General features: G+C 37.9%; 1 protein-coding gene across 2 annotated transcripts in view; it reads left to right on the top strand.

Annotated features, from left to right (window-relative positions):
• Window positions 1-23,734, top strand: part of ARHGEF26 (Rho guanine nucleotide exchange factor 26) — a 115,628-nt gene that overhangs the window by 58,254 nt on the left and 33,640 nt on the right. For both annotated transcript variants that reach the window (XM_015586557.2, XM_006908214.3), the window contains exons 7-10: window positions 4,719-4,871; window positions 7,734-7,863; window positions 10,754-10,828; window positions 19,187-19,276. In XM_015586557.2, coding sequence (XP_015442043.1) covers window positions 4,719-4,871; window positions 7,734-7,863; window positions 10,754-10,828; window positions 19,187-19,276 — 448 coding nt within the window. The remainder of the gene's footprint in view (window positions 1-4,718; window positions 4,872-7,733; window positions 7,864-10,753; window positions 10,829-19,186; window positions 19,277-23,734) is intronic.

Raw genomic sequence — 23,734 nt, 5'->3', positions numbered from 1 at the left:
TTTAAGAAGGCTGTTAGTAATGTTATGGGTTATTTATACCTCACGTTTATAGGTCTTTTCTGCCTACTACTGAAGGGAGGAAGTGAAACTAACAAAAATATATGCACTGAGTGTATCAGTCATGGCTACCTCACTGCTGACTTTGTTTTTTCCCCCAAAATGCAGGGCCACATTTAAGACTGTCACTTGATAAAGCAATTACAAAAAGCCTAAAGAATATATGGTTCTTGGAGTTCTAGGAAATATTAGAGGAGAGGTTGCAGGCCATGAGCAAGCTCTTCAAACAAGGACTTGTAGTTATCATCTTGAAGTTCAGTGTCCTGGGAGGCCGCCTGGTGTTTGTGGTGGTCCGATCATTATCTGCACAGCCAAGGAACTCACCTGGGCAATCATTGGAGGCACACATTTGAAATGTGGGTGTGATTATGCTGGTGATGGTGAGTCAACAGTCAAACTGGGCTAAGTTGGATTTCTGGTTAGGAGGCAGTGTTTTTAGGAAGCCTTTTCTGGTTTATCAGGTTTCTCAAAATCTGGACTTTAGTGATGAGATTAGAATTTTGGTAGAAAAAAAGAAGAGAGAGAGGTTGCGTAACATGGTTATAAAACACGACCATCTTGATCATGCTAAGAGGAGATAATGTATTGTCCCAGAAAAAAATTATAGCACTGAAATATATTTCCATTAAAAAGTTGCCCTTCAAATAAGCCAAATGACTTCACAAATCCAGTCAGGTTTCATCCAGGGAAACAGAATGCTTTTACTTTTGCTTCATTTTTGATTTGGATCAGCAATATTCTTGATTTTCAGAATAAAACCTTATTCTTTGTTAATACTTTCTTGGTCTTTTTGTAGCTCAGTTCCCTTAGTAAAATATGTAAATTTGCCAAAATAACCAATAGAAAGGTTTAAATTGTGTCTTAATTATGCTAATGTAAAAATAAAAGATGAGCGTGGCTTGGTTTATATTATGTTAAAGTAGCACAAACAGATATTTCATTAGTACTTTGTTTTTAATCTTATACTTTGGCAAGCCTTTTACTGTGATAAATGAATTTTCCTTTTCATTGGGAAAAGCCAAGTTACTGTTGTTTTTGGTTATACAGTTGCATTCCTTCAGATTGTGACAGTTAGCTAAAGACAAGAAACTATAAAAAATATTTGCCTCTAAGATATTTATTTCTTAGATTTACATGATAATGACCTAATGAATGGTTTCTTATTTTTTCATTTTTCTTTGAACGTTTTCTTAAAAAACACTTGGAATTAAAGTACAAATATTTTCAATTTATATGAAAACCAGCTAAAAAGGAACTGGTCCTGACTGCATGCTACCCTAGAATTGCTGTGGCTCAGAATTCTCAAAGATGTGCATTTTCAGCTGTCCATTTGACATCTCCAAGGCAAAATTAAAGTGCTTCCTTCTTTCTTCTCCTCCCTGTACCCCAAATCCCTGCCTTCGTGAATGGTTAATGACCTACCTTGATGCCTAGGTTGAAACCTTATCTAGAAATCCTAGCATCTTCCTTGACTTTCCCATCTAATGAGTTTCTCCATTCTATTCACTTTCCCTCCAAATTCTTACTCAAATCTCTATCCTCTCTTTTTAATTTCCCATTGCCAGGCTTTGTCATCACTTGGCCAGATTAGCCATCTCACTGGCCTGGTTGTGGTCTGTCTCTCCCCACTTAGAATCCATCCCTCTGCTGTCCCAATTTTCCCTGTCTGGGTGATTTATTGGCTTGAACACCTCCAGTGGATTCACCTCAACACACGGTCCAAACTTTGCAATTAAGTTCTGACCTGCTTTTCAGCCTTCATTCTCTGCCCTTGTTCCTACTGTGGTCCACACCTCAGCTTCACTCAGCTACCCACATTTGCTTGAACGAGATTTGTATCTAGGGCCATGCTGCTTCCTCAGCCCACAGTGTTGAGTCCCTCTGCTTCCAGTAATGCCATTCTTATCTCTGAAGATCTGTCTCACACTCTTCCTTACCTGTGTTTACTGGCTGTCAGTCAGGCTGCCTTCAGGACTCTTTATTGTATGCCTGTTTCTGTTACAGATTTTGTAGTTAATTGGTCCTTGCCTCCCATGGGCCACTCAAAAGTGAATGTCAGGAGAGAAGGCTTATTTCGTACTCAACTTTTACTTAATGAAATAATCTGCTGGCATATAACTCAGCTGTTTCTGTGTTAGTTATCTTTTCTTGATATACACTATTATTGGCACAGAGTCAATGAGGTTGAAATTCCACCTCTAACTATATACTTAACCCAAAGATTTGAAAACAGAGACTCAAAAAGATACTTGTATGTGAATGTTCAGCATTATTCACAGCGCTTCAAAAGTAGAAACTAACTGAGTTTCTATCAACAAATGAATGGATAAACAGGTTATGGTATATACATACACAGGAATATTGTTCCGTCATAAAGAGGAATAAAATTCTGATACGTGCCTCAGTATGGTTGAACTTAGAAAACATGACACTAAGTGAAATAAGCCAGGCAAAAAGTACAAATATTGGATGGTTCCACTTATATGAAATACCTAGAATAGGCAAATTCACAGAGACAAAGGTAGATTAGAGGTTATTAGAGGCCGAGGAAAGAGGAAAATGGGGCATTATTGCTTAATGGGGTTAGCTTTTCTGTTTAGGGTGATGAAACATTTTGGAAATAGATAATGGTGATGGTTGCACAATATTATGAATGTAATGAATGCATTGAATTGTACACTTAAAAATGGTCAAACTGACAAATTTTGTTATGCGTATTTTATCACAATAAAAATATTTAGCTCATGTAATTAAAGAAAAGATACTACCACCAGCACCCTAATGCACATATGTTCTAACCTGTAGGTACATGCAAGAATATTATCTTTCTATATCACCTATGTTTATCATTCTTACCTTCCTAATATATCACAAACTTCAAGTCAGGGAGTGGTCTGTATAGAAATTATCCTTTAAGAAATATGGCATTTGTTTTGGAGTTCGGAGTTGGTTGTTTTTGAGATTACTGAAACTAAGGAAGGGGTTTGACGTTTTATTTGAATATTAATAGACTCAGTCCTGACAAAGTGATATGAAGCCATTGCCTAGATTTTGCAACATATTGGTGTGTTTTCTGGCTTACTGCCTAAGAATTGTGTATTTTAACCCTGATACCATTGAAAGGAAAGGCAAATAGTCCAGCAAAGTCTGCTTTGTTTTTCCTCTTGCTGTTTTAAACAAGGGGCTTGGATGAGTGGGCCAGTTATTTGTGGATAGGAATCATATTGATTATTCTCCCTAAGTCCTTTTCATAGGAAATTAAAATGTAAGTGCTTTCTCAGAGTATAAATGAAGTTCAGATGTATTTATTTGTCTTTTAAGCTCTTATGGAAACTTTAAGAGCTAAAATTGATAATGATGACAAGCTTAATAATACAGTTTATACCAAAATGAGTTTAATGTATGTATAAATATATAAAAACAAAACCTCTTAATGTCCTGATTATGTCCTTAATGTCATGTTTTATTTCTGAGTGCCAGGACTTTTTTTGAAAATAACTGAGATATAAATGTGAGAAAAGGTCAACCCATATGTACTATTATCTTGTATAAATTTGCGTTATCCGATTCACTGTCAGCCTTGAATTTTGTATGATGGAATCCGGCCAGCAAAATGTGTTTAATGCTAAAGAGCTTATTGAAAACTAAATTTCCCTTGTAATACTGTTCCAGAGTCAGCATTGGAAATTATTGTTGATCTCACCTTCATCACATTTTCAGGGAAAATGCTTTGGTCTTTGTGGAATAGTTATTTCTTGTAGATTTTCCTGCCACTCCAAACTTGGACGGTAAGTGGGCTCTAGGGCAGTGCTCAAATTTTAGTGTTCGTTCGAGTCATCTGGAGATCTTGATAAAATGCGGGTTCAGATTGGGGGAGGTAGGCAGTGAGATTGTGCATTTCTCATAAGCTCTTGGATGATACCAATGCTGCTGGTCTGTGGGCCACATTTTGAGCAGCGACACTGTGTGGAAACCTATTTTAAATACCCAATTTTGATGTTCTGTTTAAACTGGATGCGGTCTAGGGTTGCCAGAGAAAATATAAGATGCCTGAGATGTCCCGTGCAATATTTGGCACATACTTGGTACTAAAAAAAATTATTCATCGTTTATGATAAATTTAATTTTAATTGATTAGACACAATATACATACATATAAGCACTACCTTAAATTGCAGTCTAAATAATTTATGAAGATACTTAAATGTTATGCATATTATTAGATTTAAAATAGCATTATTTTTCTTTTGGAAGAAGGGACACATAGAATTAGGTTTATTTCAGACTTGTTTTTTAAGAACTTATTTAGGTGTTTTGTTCATATGCTTTTCAATACAATAATATATGTAAGCATCAAATTACTCCCCCTCAATATCTAGGGAATTCTTGAAAAATAGTGAAATCTGTATATTCTAAAATATACCTGAAAGCACTGGATTATAAATGTATTAAACTGCCTACTTGAAGTTTTAAGGTGTTAATATGATAGATTTTAATTTAGACTTTTTTAAACAGTTTTTTTCCTCCTATGTTTTTGAGTTGGCACTGATACTGTTGATACTTTCAAACCCTGTATAATAGCGTTATGTGAGGAAATCTGTTGTCTATTAAAGTATATGGAAGAAAGTATAAATGATTTTCTTTGGTTTTTTTTTTTTCAGATTCTTTACAGAATTGGAAGCAAGACATCAGAATAATATCTTCATAGATGACATAAGTGACATTGTGGAAAAACACACAGCATCCACATTCGACCCGTACGTGAAATACTGCACAAATGAAGTCTATCAACAACGAACACTACAAAAATTGTTGTAAGCTATACCGAATGTTACAGTTTCAATTGTCTAACCTTGTTTGAATTAAGTCACATTGATTGAAATTAGTTGAGCTCCTAACTCATCTTTAGAAATGCCTTCTTATGGGCTATTTTCCTGAGAGAAATGTTTAAGAGGATTGCTTTTAGGGTGAGGGTGTTTGAGTAGAAAAATGTTGTCTCTGGAGAATTTTCTCTCTAAAGCAATTATGAAATTATAGTTCGTTGTTGTGGTTTTCCTTTTTTTTTTTTTTTAATTGCTATGATCAGCATTTCGAAACACCCATTATCTAATCCTTTAACTGACCATAAAGTGTTTTGCCTGAGGCCACCAGAGTTTTTGAGTAAGTTGAGTTAGTGCCTAGGATCCAGAGTTTTCTCTAGTATTCTAATCTTCCTCCATCCAAATGACGATTCTATTAAGTTGTTTATAGGAGTTGCTGATTTACCCCTCTGGGTAGTCTGAGACAGGTCTGAAAGAAAGCATTAAAAAAAAAATCATACTTAGACTTTAATTGTGAAGCAAAAAAGAATTGAGCTTTAAATGTTCCTCCACACTTTTTCCATCTGTCCTATTTAGGTTAGAGTTTGGATGTGACACATATGCCATCTCTATCCTTAAAAGAGTCAACAGTTGTAATGCCTATATTGTTTTATTTTGGGGGGTTTTGTTTATCACAAGTAGCTGTTTGTTTTACAGTGCCATTGTGCATTGCTGTAAACTCTGTTTGGGGGCTTACTGTCTGTTCTCATTCTCAGTCCTGTGAGTTGTAGCATTTGTGACCATAGCTTGGAATTCTGGTCAGATTCTCCGCAGGGTGTGGGATCCTGTGGAGAGGTCAAGGTTGATGATGACTACCATTAGCCTTATGGCTGCTTGGAGAGTCAGCCCTCTGGTGATGTTGGTGAGAAGGGCTGATTATGCCCCTTCCCCCTCCACCTTCTCACGAAGCTTTTATATAGGAATGGTGGGAAACACCCACAGCTGACAACCCCAAATGAGGTTTTCAATATAAAGCAGGATTTGTCAACACTGCTGACATTTTGGGCTGGATAGCTGTCTGTCGTGGGGCTGACCTGCACGTTGTAGTGTGTTTACCAGCATCCCTGGCCTCAGCCCACTAAAAGCTGGTAGCATCCCCTCACCCCAGTTGTGAGAACCAAAAAAGCCTGCAGACATTGCTGAATGTCCCTTGAGGGAAGATCACACCCCTCACTTTCCCCGAGTCCCCTTCCCTCCTGGGAACTGCTGGTATAAAGGTTTGCTCTGTCACTGTTAGAAAACAGGCAAGTTACATGTTCGGAAACAAAGCCTTAAATTAGAGCTAAATTTCATATTGTTTTTTTTTGTTTTGTTTTCTGTTTGATTTTTTTTGTTGTTGTTGTTTTTTTTTTTTTTTGCAGGATTTAAAAAATGTGAACAGGAACTGCTGTACATTATGTAACTCTCAAAAAAAAAAAAAAACCAAAGATTTTATTTAAATTAACTTAATGGCCGTCATTTGAGCTTTTACCTGGAAATTAGTAATTGTGTTTTCAGGAGCATTGTTGCAGTTGACCTTGAACTTACATTTAGGGCTCCGACTTTCAGCCCTTGGAGCTTTAGGCTTTGGAAACCAGAGAATTTGAAAACAAGCTAGTAAACAAAGCCTAGGGGACCATCCTAGGAATATTTAATCCTGGGTGGGGGGGGTAAGGGTGGGGAAGGCTGGTACCTAACTGAGTGATTTAAAGAGACAACTGGTTTAGAGTTTGATTTTTTTTTTAATTTCCTAAAAAATCTTTTCAAAATCCACAGGAAAAAATACTTAAAATTCCTCATTTTAATAAGAAAATGAAATTAAAACATTTTTGTGTAATTTCTTTTAATTTTCTATTTTGGGTATTTCCTAGTTTATTTTTAGCAGACTTGAACCAAATCATCTAATTTTCAAGATCTATAATATTTTTAAAAAGATTACAGTTGCCACAACCCTGCTTCTTGCCCTCCCACTTCCCTCCAACATGGGGTTACTGCATCCAGGACCATCTCTTCCCCACCTTCTCCTTGCAAGTCACAGTGGAACTCCTCACAGCTCCTCTTGGGGTGAAGTGAGGTGAGAGAATGAGAGATGCAGGGTGAGGGCACCCACTGAACATCAGAAGACCCTGGTTTGACTTTTGCCTTTACCAAATACTAGGTATATTATTTGGCAAGTCGGGGGCCTTTCTGAGGCTCCGTTCTTATTGGAATCCCCACTTGGCCTTCCTTAAAAATTGTATAGGTGGTTCCACGTAAGGTCATGTCAATATGTGATGCTAAATTCCATAAAAATGATGTGGCAGTATTGTTACTGTTCTCATGCCACTGAGAGGGGAGAAATACTCTGGCTGATGTGGTTAGAAGTTTTTCTGTCTTGGAAGCTCCGAATTAGTAAATCTAGACTGACATTTCTTTCTTAGATTATTATCCATGCTTAGAGAAGGAGCTTAAAACAAATCATGTTATCTTTTTAATGGAATGTTTCTAGATTATTAGATATGAGCTCTATTCTGGATACTAATTTGTAATCGATATGTTCATCATTATGATACCATTGCCTCTTCATTTGTTTACTTTCCACTTCTATAAATTTCTAGCTCATGCATTTCCATCTTATTGTTCATACTGTTACCTTAAACTCATATTTTGTCTTAACTATAAAAGGCAGACAAGCCATCTATGTCTGCCTATGTAATTATATGTTCATGTTGTTCTATATATTTAAAAATCATTGATAATATGTGAATTTAATCACAATGTTTCATAATACATCTTTACTTGCTTCTTAACTTGAGGAGGAAGTATTTTGATGTTTCTTCTTTCTTTGTTTTTCCTCAGAGCCACCAATCCTTCTTTTAAGGAAGTATTGTCACGAATCGAGTCCCACGAAGACTGTAAGAACTTACCCATGATCTCTTTTCTCATTCTCCCCATGCAGAGGGTGACCCGCCTTCCCCTGCTGATGGACGTAAGACATGATCTGGTGGCTCCTTCCTCTTTGGGTAGTTGCACTGCCCAAAATCTGATTAAGAAAATTGTTCTTATTCCAGTGAAATTGATACGTAACCCCTTTATAAAATCTCCCAGTTGAGCAAGAAGGTGTTCTTCGGTTGGAAAGCCTCCCTTGTGTCTATCCTCAGAAATTATCTTTAGTTTAGGTTTTGTGTGGTCACTCTGAAGAATTTAGATTACATCACTTACTTACCACTTTTTGAAATGGGAAGAATATCGACTTTTTGAAGTCGAGAGCCCTGAGTTCTGGTTCCGGCTGAGCCACGAGGCGCGTGACGTTGGGCAAGTCACTTAATCTCTTTGGGCCTCAGTTTCCTCAGGTTGATTACTAAGATCCTTTCCCGGTGATGTTCCAAGATGCAGCGGTGCTTCCATTCCAGCGTTATGAGGCATACACTTACCCCTGTTCATACTTGTGCAGAGTGGGTGAGAAAAGTCCAGCATCCTGCTCGCCACATAAATATTGGGAAACTTGCAGAATTTTGAAAATTTAGCTTTCTGATTTTTTTTTTTTTTGAAGTCAGTATTTATCATGTTTAAAGAGAGAATGCAGCCAGGTTATCAAAACCAAATTTTGGCTTTAAAAAGGTTATTTTTAGGTTCCGTCCCAACTTGTTCCCTACAGATGCCCTGACTTTCCCACTCTGCATCTTTGTTCACATTGTTCTTGGCTTCCACTTCTCAATTTTCCTTTTGCACATGATCAAGAGAAGCACATCTTTCAAACACCAATGCTCCTTCTTTTTCATAAAGCTTTACTCAATTCCTCTCCAACCAATTTATCTTCCTCTCCATCTGAACACTCACAGCACTTTGTGAGAAGGGATTCTGACGTGTAAACTTGATGTAGTGAAATCCTCTGACTCTGGAATAAGACGGACCTGGCTACAGATTCCGGCCCTGCCACTTCCTGTATGATCTAGGACAAACTGCTTAACTCCATCTGAAACATAAGTATAATACGTACTTACCTATAGGGTTGGCATGAAAACAAATGACATCATAAATGTTAAGTTTGACAATAATAGATAACATTTCTTGACTAAATTAATAAATATAAAGGCTTGTGCTAAGTTATATTAATATTGTAACGTTTTTTAAAGATTCCTCTGAGAAGCAGTTACTGTGCTTCTTTCCATTAACATTTTATCAGAAGTCAGTCATTTAAAAGAAGTTTATTTCATGTGACTTCTAAGACTTTTATAAAAATACAAAACTTTGGTTTACATGGGGAAATGTTATTCAAACTTTACTATTTTTTAACAAGAAATGGGTGCTTTCTAAATGTAACATTTCTTGTAATGTTATGAATTTTTGGAGCTCTTTTTCTTCTGAAAATGCATTTAGCCATGTTTCTTTAGATTCTGTATATGCTGTGATCTCTCAGCTTCTTGCAGTCTCTTTCTGTTTAATTTTGTGAAAATTGCTTGAATAGATTAGGACTCACAAAATCTAACAAAAAATCTAACGTAAACCTTTTGGAGGTTTATGCCATGATTGCCCAGTGGGCTCTATACTTTTCTGCGATTCTAAGTAAAACTGTAGTCATTCTCCCTAGAAAATTCAGTATGCACACAATTTTACATAAAATTGAAGTGTACAAAGACATTGTGAACTCAGGATGACTGCTCTCTGGGACATAAACCAGTATTTTTCAAACTGCTTTAGTACTCCTTAGTAAGTCGTGAAATTCATTATTGAATCATGAACAATGTTTAAAAAAATGAAATAGAATTGAACATGTAGTATATGATATGTACATGTTTCATAAGATGGTTTACTATTTCATTAAAAATTTGTTTCATTTTTGTGTGTACATGTACTGGTTACAGTATAAACATATTTCTTACAGCAGGTCATAGCAAAAAAAATTAAGAAACATTAATATAAATCCATAAATGGCACACTCTGTGCTTCTCACATATCCCATATAACAATCCTGAAATCTGACTGTCAGATTTATAGGCCTAGTACTCATCTACATTTCAGGTACCAGTGGTTTGCAAGGTCCCCTACCTTCTACTTCTGCTTGACGTCTGTTGCCCTAATCTGTTTCCCATGTGTGAGAATCTGGCCACCTAGGCAGAATACAAACGTGCTTGAAACATTGTCTCTTCAATTTTACTTCATTTAGAGATTTAGTTGAACTTGTAAATTGAGATGAACATTTTAAACAATTTAAATGGTTCCGATGACTTCGAAAGAGCATAGTTTCAAAAGTTATGTGTAATCCAGTTTACTTTGAATTAACCCTCTGAGCTCAATTTTACCATCTCAAATTTGCAGTATAAATGTGTCAAGAGAAAATTCAGAAAATCCTTATTTTCTTGGTCTTTTTATTCAGTTGCATCATTTACAAGTATAGTTACCTCTAATAATAATGATGGTAAAGTAATTTTATCATTTGTTGATGGCCTACTGTCTGCAAGGCACTCATAAAGAACTTTATATGTATTATCATTTAACCCTGCAAGAACCTTGTGACATAGTTGGCATTATCCTGAATTTACAGATGAAGAAACTGAGGCTTATCGAGATAGGGTACATGACTTGCCCAAGGTGAAATCACAAGCGAGAGACAGAACTCAGATTTGAAACCAGGTTCATCCACCTCTGAAGTCTATTCTCTTATTTAACCATTCCCTGGATATACTTGGATCCTGCATATTTAAAAACTATTTGCTAATTTTGTAACTGGATTTTAATGTCACTGTCATACTCATCCATAATATTGCATTCAGCATTGTTGAGTTTGCTATGTATAAGAGGATATGTCTGGACATTGGTTTTATTATACTTAATAAAATAAGTCAATTGACTTTTTTTCTTCTTTTACTTCATTGCAGACTATCTGTCAAAAGACACCTAAGGACTCTCCGAAATATGAAGTCTGCAAAAGGGCCTTAAAGGAAGTAAGCAAGGTAACTGTTGAGTAGCTCATCAGACAGTAAACCATTCAGTTCCTCAGAAGAGAATGTGTCTGGGTTTGATGCTGAAACTTGGTAGATTCTTACAGCCATTTGTACAGCATTCTTTAGGTACCCGAGAAACAGAATAGTGTTTCCTATACTCAAATGAAATGTGCATTTTTATTGTTTCATTCCGGCTTTCAGGGCCTATAGATACCTCATTTTCTTGTGGTGTCTAAAAAGCTGTTTATTCATTCTCACTAAATAAATATTTATTGAGTATCAACTGCTGTGCCAGGCGTAATGCCAGCCATTGAAAATATGGTGTTAAACAAGACAGTTTTGGTTACTGCCCTCCTGGAATGTAAGGTAGACACTGAATAGGAATTACAATAAAAGGATGGTGAGTGACATGATAGGGAAGAACGTAATCATGTTTATGCTGAACCTAAAGCAAGAGTAGCTATAAACCAGGGATTAGGATAAAGAGAGAGTCTCGGATATGTCTAGAGACCCAAGGCAAGGAAGTATTTGGAAAATCTGAAGCCCGGAATGTTCTTCATGGAACTCTAGAGCCTAGTCTGGCAGAGAATACTGGGGAGTTAAGGAATCGTGGACCTTATCTTAAGATTACGTGGAAGCTATACATTCATGTGCTGTGAAGGTGTTAATGGGAAATGGGACCAGTTATGAGGCTTTTATAGTTGGTTAGGCTACAGATGACAGTGACCTATACCGATGTGATAGAAAGATGGAGAGAAGCAAACCTTTAACATTGGGGATGTAGGCATGGAGATTGATTGGGTGAGCACATCAGGGTCAGAAGTCAAGGAATATAGTCTCTGGCTTGGGCAACTAGGTAGACGCTCTTACTTATCTCTGCAATAGAAATAGGGAGAAGATGATAAGTTCCACTTCGGATATGTTGTCATTGAGGTTCCTACAGCACACCCAGGTAGGCTGAATGAACAGGTCAGAGCTCCATGGGGAGACTGAAATCGGAGACATGAATTTGGGAATCATCAGCATATGGATGATTTTTGAAGCTGGGAGAGTGGCTAAGATTACCCAGAATTCGTATGCAGAAGAAGAAAAGTAGTGAGTCTGAGATATAACCATAAAGAACACCAACATTCATCCTGTTTAGGGAGAAGGAGTCAGCAGAGGAGACTTAAACAAAACAGAATATACGACCAGAGAAGGAGGAAAACCATAATGGCCTGGCACATAGCAGATGGTTTGGTGACAGGAGCCCAGTTGAGTGCTCTTGAAAGATAAAATGAAACAATAAGTGAAGCCTGCATTGAGTTTCTCATCAGGTAGGTCGTGGCCCTGCAGTGGTGGCGTGAGGAAGCCAGATTGGAGTGTGCTGAGGAATGAGTGGGAGGTATGCATATGCAGCCAGCCAGCAATGTAGCCAGCTGTTTCAATAGTGGGGCCCGGCCGAGTGGAAAGAGAGAGAAAGCCATAGCTGAAAGAGAAGTGAAGGATGGTCTTTTTTTGTTTAAAGATTAGGAAAATGTGGGCCTGTTAAATGCTGATAGGAATATCGAGCTGAGAGAGAGCAATAGAAGGTAATGGAATCATGAGGATATTGTATAAGCAAGGCACAGGGAGCAGGGATGATGATAACATCCGATGCTGCCTCAACATAGCAGAGCTGCGTAGCACCTTTGAGTTGGGGTTGTCTATATCACTGTGAAGCGCTGCTTAATCAACTTTAAATTGACTCAATTTTACTTATCCTCATCCTTGCCAATAATTACAGAATCGTGGGTTTTATGAGGTAGTTGTTTATTTTTCTGGCATATGTTCATGTTAATTATAGCTCAAAATTAAAATTTGGAATTTCACTCGTTTGCTTAATCTGAAATGAAAAAAATTGGGAGTTCCCAATATTTATTTCAGAGAGCGAAATTTGGTATGTGAGGCCCAAGTTTTTACAACCAAACTCCACCTAAGGCCCTTGGGCAAGTCTGTCTACATAGTTATTCCTTCTTGGAAAGAAACCAGAAATACCTCTTTGATAATTAAAATGCTAATGAAATGCATTTGTTGGGTAGGAATAATCATACTTCAATGCAATTGCTCATGCATGTTGCTGAAGTGACTGTGACAACTTACTGAATTTGTGGCCTTAGGAGGACTTACTGACCTAGTCAAATGACTCAAAAACAGAAAAGATGTTTCTGCTAAAGGAAAAATGTGTTTCCTTCCTGATTTTCTGTTCACATGCTGGTGTGGAGCCTGGGGGAGGGAGATTTCTAGGGAATCCGATAGTTCAGCTTGTGCAAAGTGGTGTCTGGTGTTCAGGGAGTGGCAACCAAGACATGCTTCTTATGTCAATGAAACCGTCCTGCTCTGTTCTATTTACTCTCCCATGGAAAGAGAAAAACTGCTTTAACTCTCACCTCATAAAGCTCCTGCTCATATTTGGAGATAGTATTAAGTTATAAACTTCTCTCCTAATGGCAAAATAGCAAAGTCTCTTTAATCTTTTCCTGTAACTTAATTGCTTCAGCTGTTTACAAGGAAAAGATCTGTCAGCCATATTATTAAGTGAGGGACATTAAGTTGCAGATTAATACAAATAGTGTAATGACATCCAGATAATAAAGCGTGTTTATATACATATGTATGTTATCGATATATAGAAGTAGTCCCAGAATCATACACATCAAGCTTTCAACCGTTGTTACCTGCGGTAAAGGGAGAGGAGTGTGGAAAGGAGGAATTAAAAAGGTTTCTTTTTTCACTGTACATACTGCTCTGTGAGAATGTATTCAAGGTTTACAAAGGTGTATTTTTAAAATTAAGTAATAAGTATATATTACAGAAAATTTGGATAACTTAAGAGACAGAAAATAAAATGTTTCAGTAATTTTATCGGAGATAATGACTTTTGTCATTCTACTGCACAGTCATCCAGTTAGGTTTCTATCCACTGCTAGAAATGTACACTTACAAGTGGATTCATATGGTACCCATTTCATTTACTGTTCTAAATGCCGCTGCATGGAACATTGTCTTACATAAATGATCACGCTCATTTGATTATTTCTAAAGATAAATTCCTAGTGTGTATTGATTGGGACAAAAATGTAGGTGTTTTAAAGGACCCCAAGTGCCTTCAAGAAAGGTTGTTCCCTACTTGGATGGGAGACCACCTAGGAAGACCAGGAGCTGTAGTTGAAAAAAATAAAATAATAGGGGATTGTAAACTGACAAGGTCCTTGCAATCTGTGAGGTCAACCAAAGGTTGCCTTGCCTAAAAAAAATTAAAAAAAAAAGAAAAAAAGAAAAAATATATATAGGTTGTTCACATGCCCACAACCACCAGAACCATTGGTGTCTGCCTTACTGCACACTTCCAGGCAGTAAACATTCTTTTAATTTTTGAGAATTTGATAGATTAAAAAAATATTCTTGTTTTAATTTATATTTCTATATTAGAATGATTGAGCTTTTTTTCAAATAAATCTGGACTAAAACAAACAAATGAACAAAAAATCAGCGAGTTTAATTTAATAAAGCTTTGACAGATGTCGACGGAAGGTATGGATTTAATATACTAAGGCAGATTTTAATTAAAAACACCAGACCACACAGGTCCAAATTAGAGCTTATCTCTTCAAAATAGTCATTAAATGGAGTCCACTGATGATACCATTGATTATGACATTTTGGGAGCTTTTTTTGTTTTTAACATGCTTTCCGAAGCATATGCTCCTGAAGTGGTGGCATGACTATCTTTCGCTGATGGAGGCGATATTTGGCAGTTTAGGAAATAAAATGATAACTCAAACTTAATAATTCTACTTTTCCCTTTCATTTTAAAATGGGATAACTATAAAGGAATTGTTGCTTTTTTAAAAAGTGATTTATAAATTGTCTCTGAAGGCAATTCGTTTGCACAGAGGCATTTGCCGAGTGTTTATTGTATGTTAGGTGCTGGGTTGGGCTGGGCACTGGGCTTACGTATTTGTGGAAATTTTACGGTCTTTACTCTCTAGTCTTTTTGGAGAGGTAATGGCCAAGATAAGTCCTGGAAGACAAGTAGAGGGGCATTCAGCTACATTAGAAGGGGCCAGTGGGACAGTGGGGTGATGAGTGTTCAGGCAGAGGGCAACACGTGTGAAAGTGCACAGTCAGGATGGCGTGGGGTGCTTTGGCCAAAAATTTGGTAAGGTCGAGCCCCAAGATAAGAGCAGTGAGAGGTTAGGGATCAGCAGATAGGAGCCAGATTATAGTTGTGCTAAGCCTTAGTTATGAAAGCTGTGGGGAGACTTTTTAAGGATTTTAAGCCAAGGAGTTTCATAATCAGATTTGAACTTAGAAGTATTGATATGTAAGGGGTGAGTAGAAGTGACGTCAGAGAGTTAGGAGACCAGTAATCCAGGGGAGAAGGGTTTGAGCCTGAGTTCAGGGGGCAGGGCAAGTGGAGGGATGTGAACAGCAGGACAGAAGCATTAAGTAGACTTTATGACTGTTCGGAGGTGAAGGGCAAAGGAGAAGGAGGTATCTGAGAGTGATAAGGACCACAGTTTTTGTCTTAGAGAAGTGAGTGATGCTGAGATCTCTTATCACTGAGGGAGGTGATGGAGGTGATGTTCAGGTTTGGTCATTCTCATTCTGAGTTTGAGATGGCTCTGGGACATCCAGGAAGAGATGTCATCTAGGTAGTTGAATGTAGGGACCAGGAGCATAGATTGGAACACTATGAACATATTCCTCCAGAGAAATCTTAAAAATGCTCTGAGCAGTGGCTGCCTGATCGGATTGCACTCTGACATGTCCCAATCCTTTTTGAGATATTGCAGTTTCAAGTTGCCCCTAACCCTGGCCAGGGTATTTTCTGCTCTGAGCTTTGATCATGTTTAGGCATCAGTCCCTGCATCAGTGAACTCTTCAGACTAATCAGACCTTAAGATATACTGTAACCGAAGATGGGTATAGCCTCCAAATCTAGAAATCTGTTAAGCAGTTGGAAATTGGTTAAGTATCCATCAATAGGGAATTGAATAAATACATTGTGGAAAGCCAATAGTATCATGGCATAAATTGTATCATATGACTTCCCTGCTGGAAGCCTACTGGTGGCTTCTCTTTGCACTTAGAGTACAATCCAGCCACCTTGAGAACTTGCATGCTTTGACCCTGGCCTGTTTCTCTAACTTCATTTTGGGCCAACTTCCCAGCGTCAGGATCTTTTACTTTCTCGGGCACAACAGCACTTTCCCATCACTGGCCCTTGACTCACGTGTTTGCTCTGCCTGAACCACTGCTCCCCCTCTTTGCCTTCAGCTTCCAGCTTAAACGACCCCTCGGGAGAGGCACCTGGCTCCCTCTCCTCCTTCCTCCTCCCCGACTCCCCTGTTTTTTGCTTTCAGGATCTCTCAGTCCGTGATGATTGTCTCTCCCCTCTGCCCTTCCGTGAGCACAGAGATTGTATATACATTCTTAAGTGTTTTAACCCTAGCACTGACACATACCAGGTACAAAATAAACTTTTTTCCAGCAAATGTTCTATTTATGAGGGGAAATATTGGTGGTGAAAAAAAACCAAGTCACGGACAAGCGTAGAATGATCCATTTATAAAAATTAAAGAAAAATTTCCACACATATATATGTGTGTTTATATGTTCATATAAGCATAGGAGAAAAGGAGAAAGTGTATAAACCAGCCTGTTTCCAGTTACTCTGTGGAGTGGGATTAGGTCAGAACCTTTCAGGGCCTATTTTATTTACTTGTGTATTATCTTTTTTTTTTTTTTTTTACTGCGAACATGTATAATATACTTAATAAAGCAGTAATATTAAAAATAAATCCAATTAAAATTTCCAGCTTTTATTTTTTTATAATCACATTTGTCTTCATGGCCAGTGATCCTTGTTACAGATGTTTTGTACAGACTTTTCACTTAATAAGAAATTGGACTTACAAAGTTCGTTTTGGTTTAGGCCAATGAACTAATTACGTATATCAAGTACAATGTAAAGGAGAAACTCCCGTGTGTTTCCTTTACTCTCAATACTCTCCTCACAGAATACTTCATTTCTGACACTTCTGGTCACCAAATGTGTGTGTGTGTGAGGTTCTCCACACCAAGCAATTTTGCCATACCAGCTGGGTGTCTTACGATTTAATTCATTTCCATCTCTACTTGAAGATAGTATCAGATCCCACGGGATAAGAGCTTCATCCCACAGGACTATTCTCCCCACACTTCAGTTGCCACTTGCAAGTCCAGGTTGTCACCTGTGCTTCTGACCGACTGGCTATAAATCGGAGGTTCCCACGACCCCTGCTAGAAGAGTTCACAGAACACAGAAAAACCGTGTTCTTACTAGATTGCCAGTTTATTACAAAGGATATGAAAAGATGTGAATGAACAGCCAGATGAAGAGATAAGATGAGGTCTGGAAGGATCCCAAGGGCAGGAGCTTTTGACCCAGTGGACTTCGGGGTGTGCCACCCTCCCAGCATGTGGACGCGTTCTTATTCATCAACCCCGAAGTACAGGGGCATGAGGCCGAAAGTTCAAACCATCTTTCTAATCACTTGGCTGGTTCCGACCCCGATGATCAGCCCCTATCCCGTGGTTAGGGGCTTTTCAAAAGTGACCACATTAACATAAACTCAGGTGTTGTTGAAAGGAGCTTGTTATGAATAATTGTCATATTATAACTAAAGATGCCCCTACTGCTCCTATATAGCAAATGACAAAGGTGTTAGATGCTATGTCCTCGGAACTGTGGACAAAGGCCAACTATATATTTCTTCTTATATGTTCGACTCTTCCTGAGAAGTCAGGTCCTCCAGAGCCAGAAGAGGGACAGGCTAATCAATTCTAGAATAGGGGAGCGAGAAACAGGAAAAAGAAAAGAAGGCTGGGATGCGGCCGACAGAGGGACACTCAGGACCCTTTCTCAAAGGTTTAGAAAAGTTCAACCTTGGAGAACAATGAACAACCTTGTGGAGAACAAAGGGTACTTGGGAGTCATTGTTCTGTTGGCCTCGGGCTAAGTAAGGTCTCCCGGGGACCTTGGCAGATGCCAATTTTCTCATAATCTTGCCCTGTCGAGGTGATTCCCTCTGTCTGAAACTATCGTGATTGCTCTCTATATTTCTTATTATAAATCCCAATATCACAGGCACTCATCCAAAGACAGTGAGTGCATTTGGTGTATAGGTAATTCAGTAGTTCTAATTGCACTGAATTTCCCTTAGCTTGAAAACTCATTGGCTATCAGGGTTCACCTAATGAAGGCTTCCCTGTTTCAGCATCCTGTTTACTGGTCATATGCTTCGCACATACCACTCTGTTTAGAATTTGCCTTTGAAGTCGGTAGTTTGCCTTCAGCTGCTAATTAGGAAATGAAGAGAAAGGTACAGTGTGGTCTGAAATTAGGTGGGGTTCCCAGGGTGAAGGTGAGGAGGAGGGGTGAAGGCAGAGGAAAGGAGCAGAATGTCTCTGTGTACGAAGGGCATGGTGCGATAAGAACACACAAAAAGGACAAATGTCCCTAAAAATTTTTAAGGTATTTTTTTCTCTCTGTTTTCACTTCCTAATGACACCAGTTCTGACTGGGTACAATGTCCTAAATGTATAAAACTCTGAGTCCTAATTATTTCCTGTGAGAGACCTGCCATAGCCAAGATATAGAATCATCCTAAATGCCCATTAATAGACAGATTGGATAAGAAGAGGTGGTACATATATACAATGGAATATTACTCGGCCATAAAAAAGACAAAACCGTATCATTTATGACAACATGGATGGACCTAGAGGATATTATACTAAGTGAAATAAGTCAGAAAAAGAAAGACAAATACCATATGATCTCACCTATGTGTTAAAAGAACAAAATAAACAAACAAAACAGAAACAGGCTCACAGAAACAAAGAACAAGCTGATGGTTACCAGGTGGGAGCGAGGTTGAGGGGCTGGGTGAAAAAGGCGAAGGGGTTAAGAAGTACAAATGGGCAGTTACAAAACAGTCACGGGGATGTGAAGTACAGCGTAGGGGATATAGTCAATAATGTAATAAATTATGTATAGCGCCAGGTGGGTACTAGACTAACTGGGTCGGGGAGGAATCGCTTCGTAAATTATATAAATGTCTAAGCACTATGCTGTACACCTGAAACTAACATAAAATAATATTGAATGTCAACGGTAATTGAAGAATTAAAAAATTAAATAAACAAACACTTCCCATGTGCCAGGAACTGTATTAAAAAAAAAGAAAGAAAGAAGGAAGTGAGGGAGGGAGGGAGGGAGGAAGGAAGGGAGGAAGGAAGTCAGGCAGTGAGGTTTCTCTCCTTGACCTCTTAACCCTGCTCATTATTCTGTGTTCCCAGCTGGTTCGACTGTGCAATGAAGGAGCCCGGAAGATGGAAAGGACCGAAATGATGTACACGATTAACTCTCAGTTGGAATTTAAAATTAAGGTATTCTCATACTTCATCATAAACAAATTTATTACTGCTCTTGCTTAAATCTTAAGTAAATAGAGAGACAGTTGAGGGCAACACAGTAGATAGGAATTTACTTTTCAAAGAAGGGCCATAAATTGATTAGAGAGAGGCTGGCAGAGGGAGTAACAAATGCTCAGGGCAATTCTGCTCTAGCTTATACCTGATAGAGTAACCTTTCTCTGGGCCACAAAGTTAGGTATTATCTAACTAGCACATTTTTATCCCAGGAAGACACCAAACTTGGGGAAAGATTAATGAAAGATAATAGAATTTTTCAATAGAGAGGAAATTTCTTCAGTATTCTCAAAGTGTCCTGGAAAACAGTGGTATCTCGTGAGCTGGACCAGGGTGTTCTCCTGAATCAAATAAGGACTCTCATTTTCCAGTTTGCAAAAAAGATTGTTAGTGGACTATTCTTTTGAAGTTTGTTTTTCTTCCATAATTCTTTATTGAATATGTGCTGCCTGTTACTGCTTCTCCGATACTGCTCAAGTGTAGATGACAGGGTGAACAAAGAAGAAAATGACAATTAATGGCAAATCTAGGCCATGCCCGGTCTGTTGTTGGTTCATGGCTGAGTTCTTAATGGATGTGAATGACCACGATTGTGATTGCATTCCATTTCGTACCATGTAAATTTAATTAAGCAACTTAAAATGAGTGGTCTTTTTTTTTTTTTTTAAACGGAAGTGTTTGTGAAATGGAATTAGAGTGATCAGCATTTCATGCCAAGCTGCAGAGGGCAGATTCTCTGCCACGTCATATAGTGTGAAGACCACTGATACTGTACAGCTGTACCCGTTTATCTTGCAAATGAGGAAAAAAGCGCCCAGGGAATAATTAATTGTTAACAGGGGTACTTGGTTCATGGTGGTTTAATTAGAATTGGGGTCCAGATATTCTGACTTGCAGATCAGTGTAAACTCTTTTACCATAATAGCCTAACTCTTAATGGTTTAATTGCAGAAACATAATCTATAATTCTTAAAACAGAGAATGGCGGTTACTTGTTAAAAAAAATACAAACACACATATACATTTTAATATCCTCATACAGAAATTCACAGCAATTTCAAAACCCATCTTTCTCCTGTCTCTCAAAAAAGAAGTTGTTCTTCTCTGTTACTTGTTTCTAAGTAGTTTAGAAAATAAATCTGGTAATTAGTATAGCTGAGAAACACCATCGACAGCAAAAGCGAAATTAGCTTTTATTTGTAAAATACCTCCTGGGAAATGCTGGCGGCTCCTGTCTCCAGCAAACAGAGTAATGGGCTTGCTGTGAAACCACACTGTCAGCAGCACCTGAATAAAACCACCAGTCCATCGAACTGGACTCTGCCAACACATCCACCTTTGCCTGATTTAGCCATACCTGCCTTATCCTAGGCCCATGCCCCTAGCAAATCTCACTTCTTAGTCATATAATAGCACTACCATTTTTGCCATCAGAGCACTCCATTTCCCTGAAAATTTTTGAGTAGCTTAAAGTGGTGGCATGTTTCAGCCACCATGAGCCTTTGAGACAATTTTATTCAGTACAGCGACATAGCAAGGAAAACTGAGTGCCAGGGAGAGAAGGTGGTTTGGCCAGTGTCACATCTTGTTTGGCATCACAGTCAAGTCTAAATTAATTCCTAAAGGGGGCTTTCTCTTTGTGTTAAACCAAGCAAAACTTACTTATTTTACTTCATACCTACTAAGATCTCTTTATTTGGACCTTTTCTCACTCCTTCCCCAAGGGAAAAAATATATATATCTGGACATCAGAAGTTTTTTATCCCCTCCTTTTTAAAGATGACAAATCTTTAACCATTTCCTTTTTTAAAGATGAGAAATACCTAACCATTTTTCTTTTTAAAGGTAATAAATCCCTTCCTGAACCATTTTTCTTTGCTTTGCTGAAAATTAAAATTAATTGGTTTAAGATATCTTTGAGATATCTCTATGTTTCTAGAACTCAAAACTAATTTATAATTGAAAGATACTTACCCCAAGGGTCCTTAAAAGTAAGTAACACCAGTTGAGTTCATGAGTTTTTAGTTGATTATTTCTCTTTTGGTTCAATGATTGCAAAATTTGCAAGCTTAAAGGAAGACATTCTAAGTTTAGATTTATAATGAAGCACTTAATTTGGACCACTTAGAAATACTAAGAAAATCTTAGGACCGTATTTCCAGAAAACTTTATGAATAACAATAGACATTTTTATTCAGTTTATTTTAAGGATGAGAGGATAGATGTCCAAAGAAGTTAAGGGATTTGTCCAAGCACATGCATTCTTTCAACAAGTTTAATGAGCACTCTTTTTTCACTGGGAAGACAGAAAACATGATCCCCACCCTGGGGAAGCTTACAGTGTCACAAAAGACTTCAGAAATACAAAGGGGTCAGCAGTCTGCTCTGTCTCTAGATGGAAGACTGAGAACACTGGAAATGGAAGGGAGTGGTCAGTCCTAAGAGTGAGGGCTTAGGAGTGGGGAGCTGGTAGCAGTCAGGCAAGGCATCATACTAGAGGTATGTTTGAGTTGAATCTTGAAAGGTGAGACTGAAATGGTCTTCCAGGAGTAACGAGTGGGAAAAAATGCACAGGACATGGTCTCAGCTGCTGTCGCCCAGGAATTGTACACATTCAGTTTGGATAGACGTGTGATGCGAGGGGAGCAGGGCAGAATGGACACAGTAGGCAGAAGCTCATGTGGAGGGCCCGGTGTGCCAAGAAGAGATGCTGAGCAAGGTCACTTGGGAGCCGTTGAAACTGGGAAGTGACACAGTCAGATGTGAATTTAGTAAAGGTGACTTTAGCAACATGGGAAAGGCCTTTCAAATGTATTCCAAATCCAGAAATCATTAAAAGAAAAATTGATAATTCATCCGTATGAAAATTTTTAAAAATTTTCTATAGAGGAAAAAAATAAAAGCCATTAAAAACAGAGAAAAAAGGAAATAGCAAACTAGAAAAAAAGTTTACAATTCACATGTAGACAAAAGGTTAATATCCTCAATGTATAAACTCAAAATGATAATCAAAAGATAAGGAAAAAGCCCATTAGGATATTGCAGATTAGAAAACTGTTCCTGGACAAGGAAATACAAATGGCTGCTAAAGATTTGAAAAGATGCTTTACTTCATTCGGAAGACAAGTGCTAATTGAAATTAAAATAATGTATTTTGCCTCAGATTTATAAATAATTCAAAAGTTCGATAACACATTTTATCAGTAAGATTGCAGAGAAAGGCACTTTTAAATGTTGTTGGTGAGAAAGATTGTGATAACCCCAGTGGTGGGCAATTTGGCAATAACTATCGAAATTACAAATTACTATGACCCAACAGCTATTTTACTTCTAAGAATTTATCTTGTCGATATAAATGTATAAAATTATACATGTACACATACACACAGACATACAAGACCATATAGTTATTCAGATGGCATTGTTTGTAATTACAAAAGATTAGAAACCACCTAAATATCAATAGGAGGCTGATTAAATAAATTAGAGTACACCCAAATAATATAATACCATTCAAGTTAAAAAAAGAATGAAGGAGAATTTTAGATACTGATATGGAAAATTTTCTTCTGTCTTATTAAGTGAAAAAAGTAAGATGCAGAACAGTAGGAAAAAAGAATATAAAATTTTCTTATCATAAGAAGTCTCTGGAAAGTTATTGAAGAAACTAATAACAGTCACTGCCTTGGTGGGCAGCAGTCCATGGGTGGGCACTGGGTGGATGAAGGACAGGGTGGGAAGGACGTTTTTCACTTAGCATTTTTTATAGTACTTGCTGTTTTTCCCACCCCACCCCCCTACCCCCCGCGCACACTCACACACCAAATTAAATTTATTACTTAAAAAAGTCTTATGGCAGCTATATGGAGGATGAGTTGGGAACATAATGACTGGAGATGGAAAACTGGTTAGGAGGCTGGAAGCAGATGTGGAGAGACAGGTAGTCATCTGGAGGAGGCAGTAGTGATGGTTTCGTAGGGGTCTTTTCTGGTCGACTGGATGGACAGTTATACCCTCCACTTATCAGGGAATCCATGAAGAGGAACAGCAATGAGGAGAGGTTATGGGTTCTGCCTTGGCCATATTGGGTTTATGGGACTACTGTAGCTGTTACTGCTATGAAAATATTTATTGACTACTTACTATGAGCTGTTTTCACAAGTCTCATTTAATCCTCACAGAAACCTCATGAAGTATCCTGTCGTCATTCCCATAGATAGTTGAGGAATCTAAAGCTGGAGATATAAACTAATTTTCTCGAGATCATATAGCAAGAGGTATTGAAGCTTGAATTCAGACCTTCAGCTGACTCCAGAATCCACATTCTTAACTATGACAGTATAACAATCCTGGTCTTTTTCTAATTTGAAAGGAGAAAAAACTTGCGTGTGTGTGCATGTGTGTGTATGTAATATA

The sequence above is a fragment of the Pteropus alecto genome, unplaced genomic scaffold (assembly GCF_000325575.1).
Source record: "Pteropus alecto unplaced genomic scaffold, ASM32557v1 scaffold81, whole genome shotgun sequence".
Classification (NCBI taxonomy): domain Eukaryota; kingdom Metazoa; phylum Chordata; class Mammalia; order Chiroptera; family Pteropodidae; genus Pteropus; species Pteropus alecto.
Note: the sequence above shows the minus strand (reverse complement) of the source record. Positions and strands in the feature narration are given on the sequence as shown.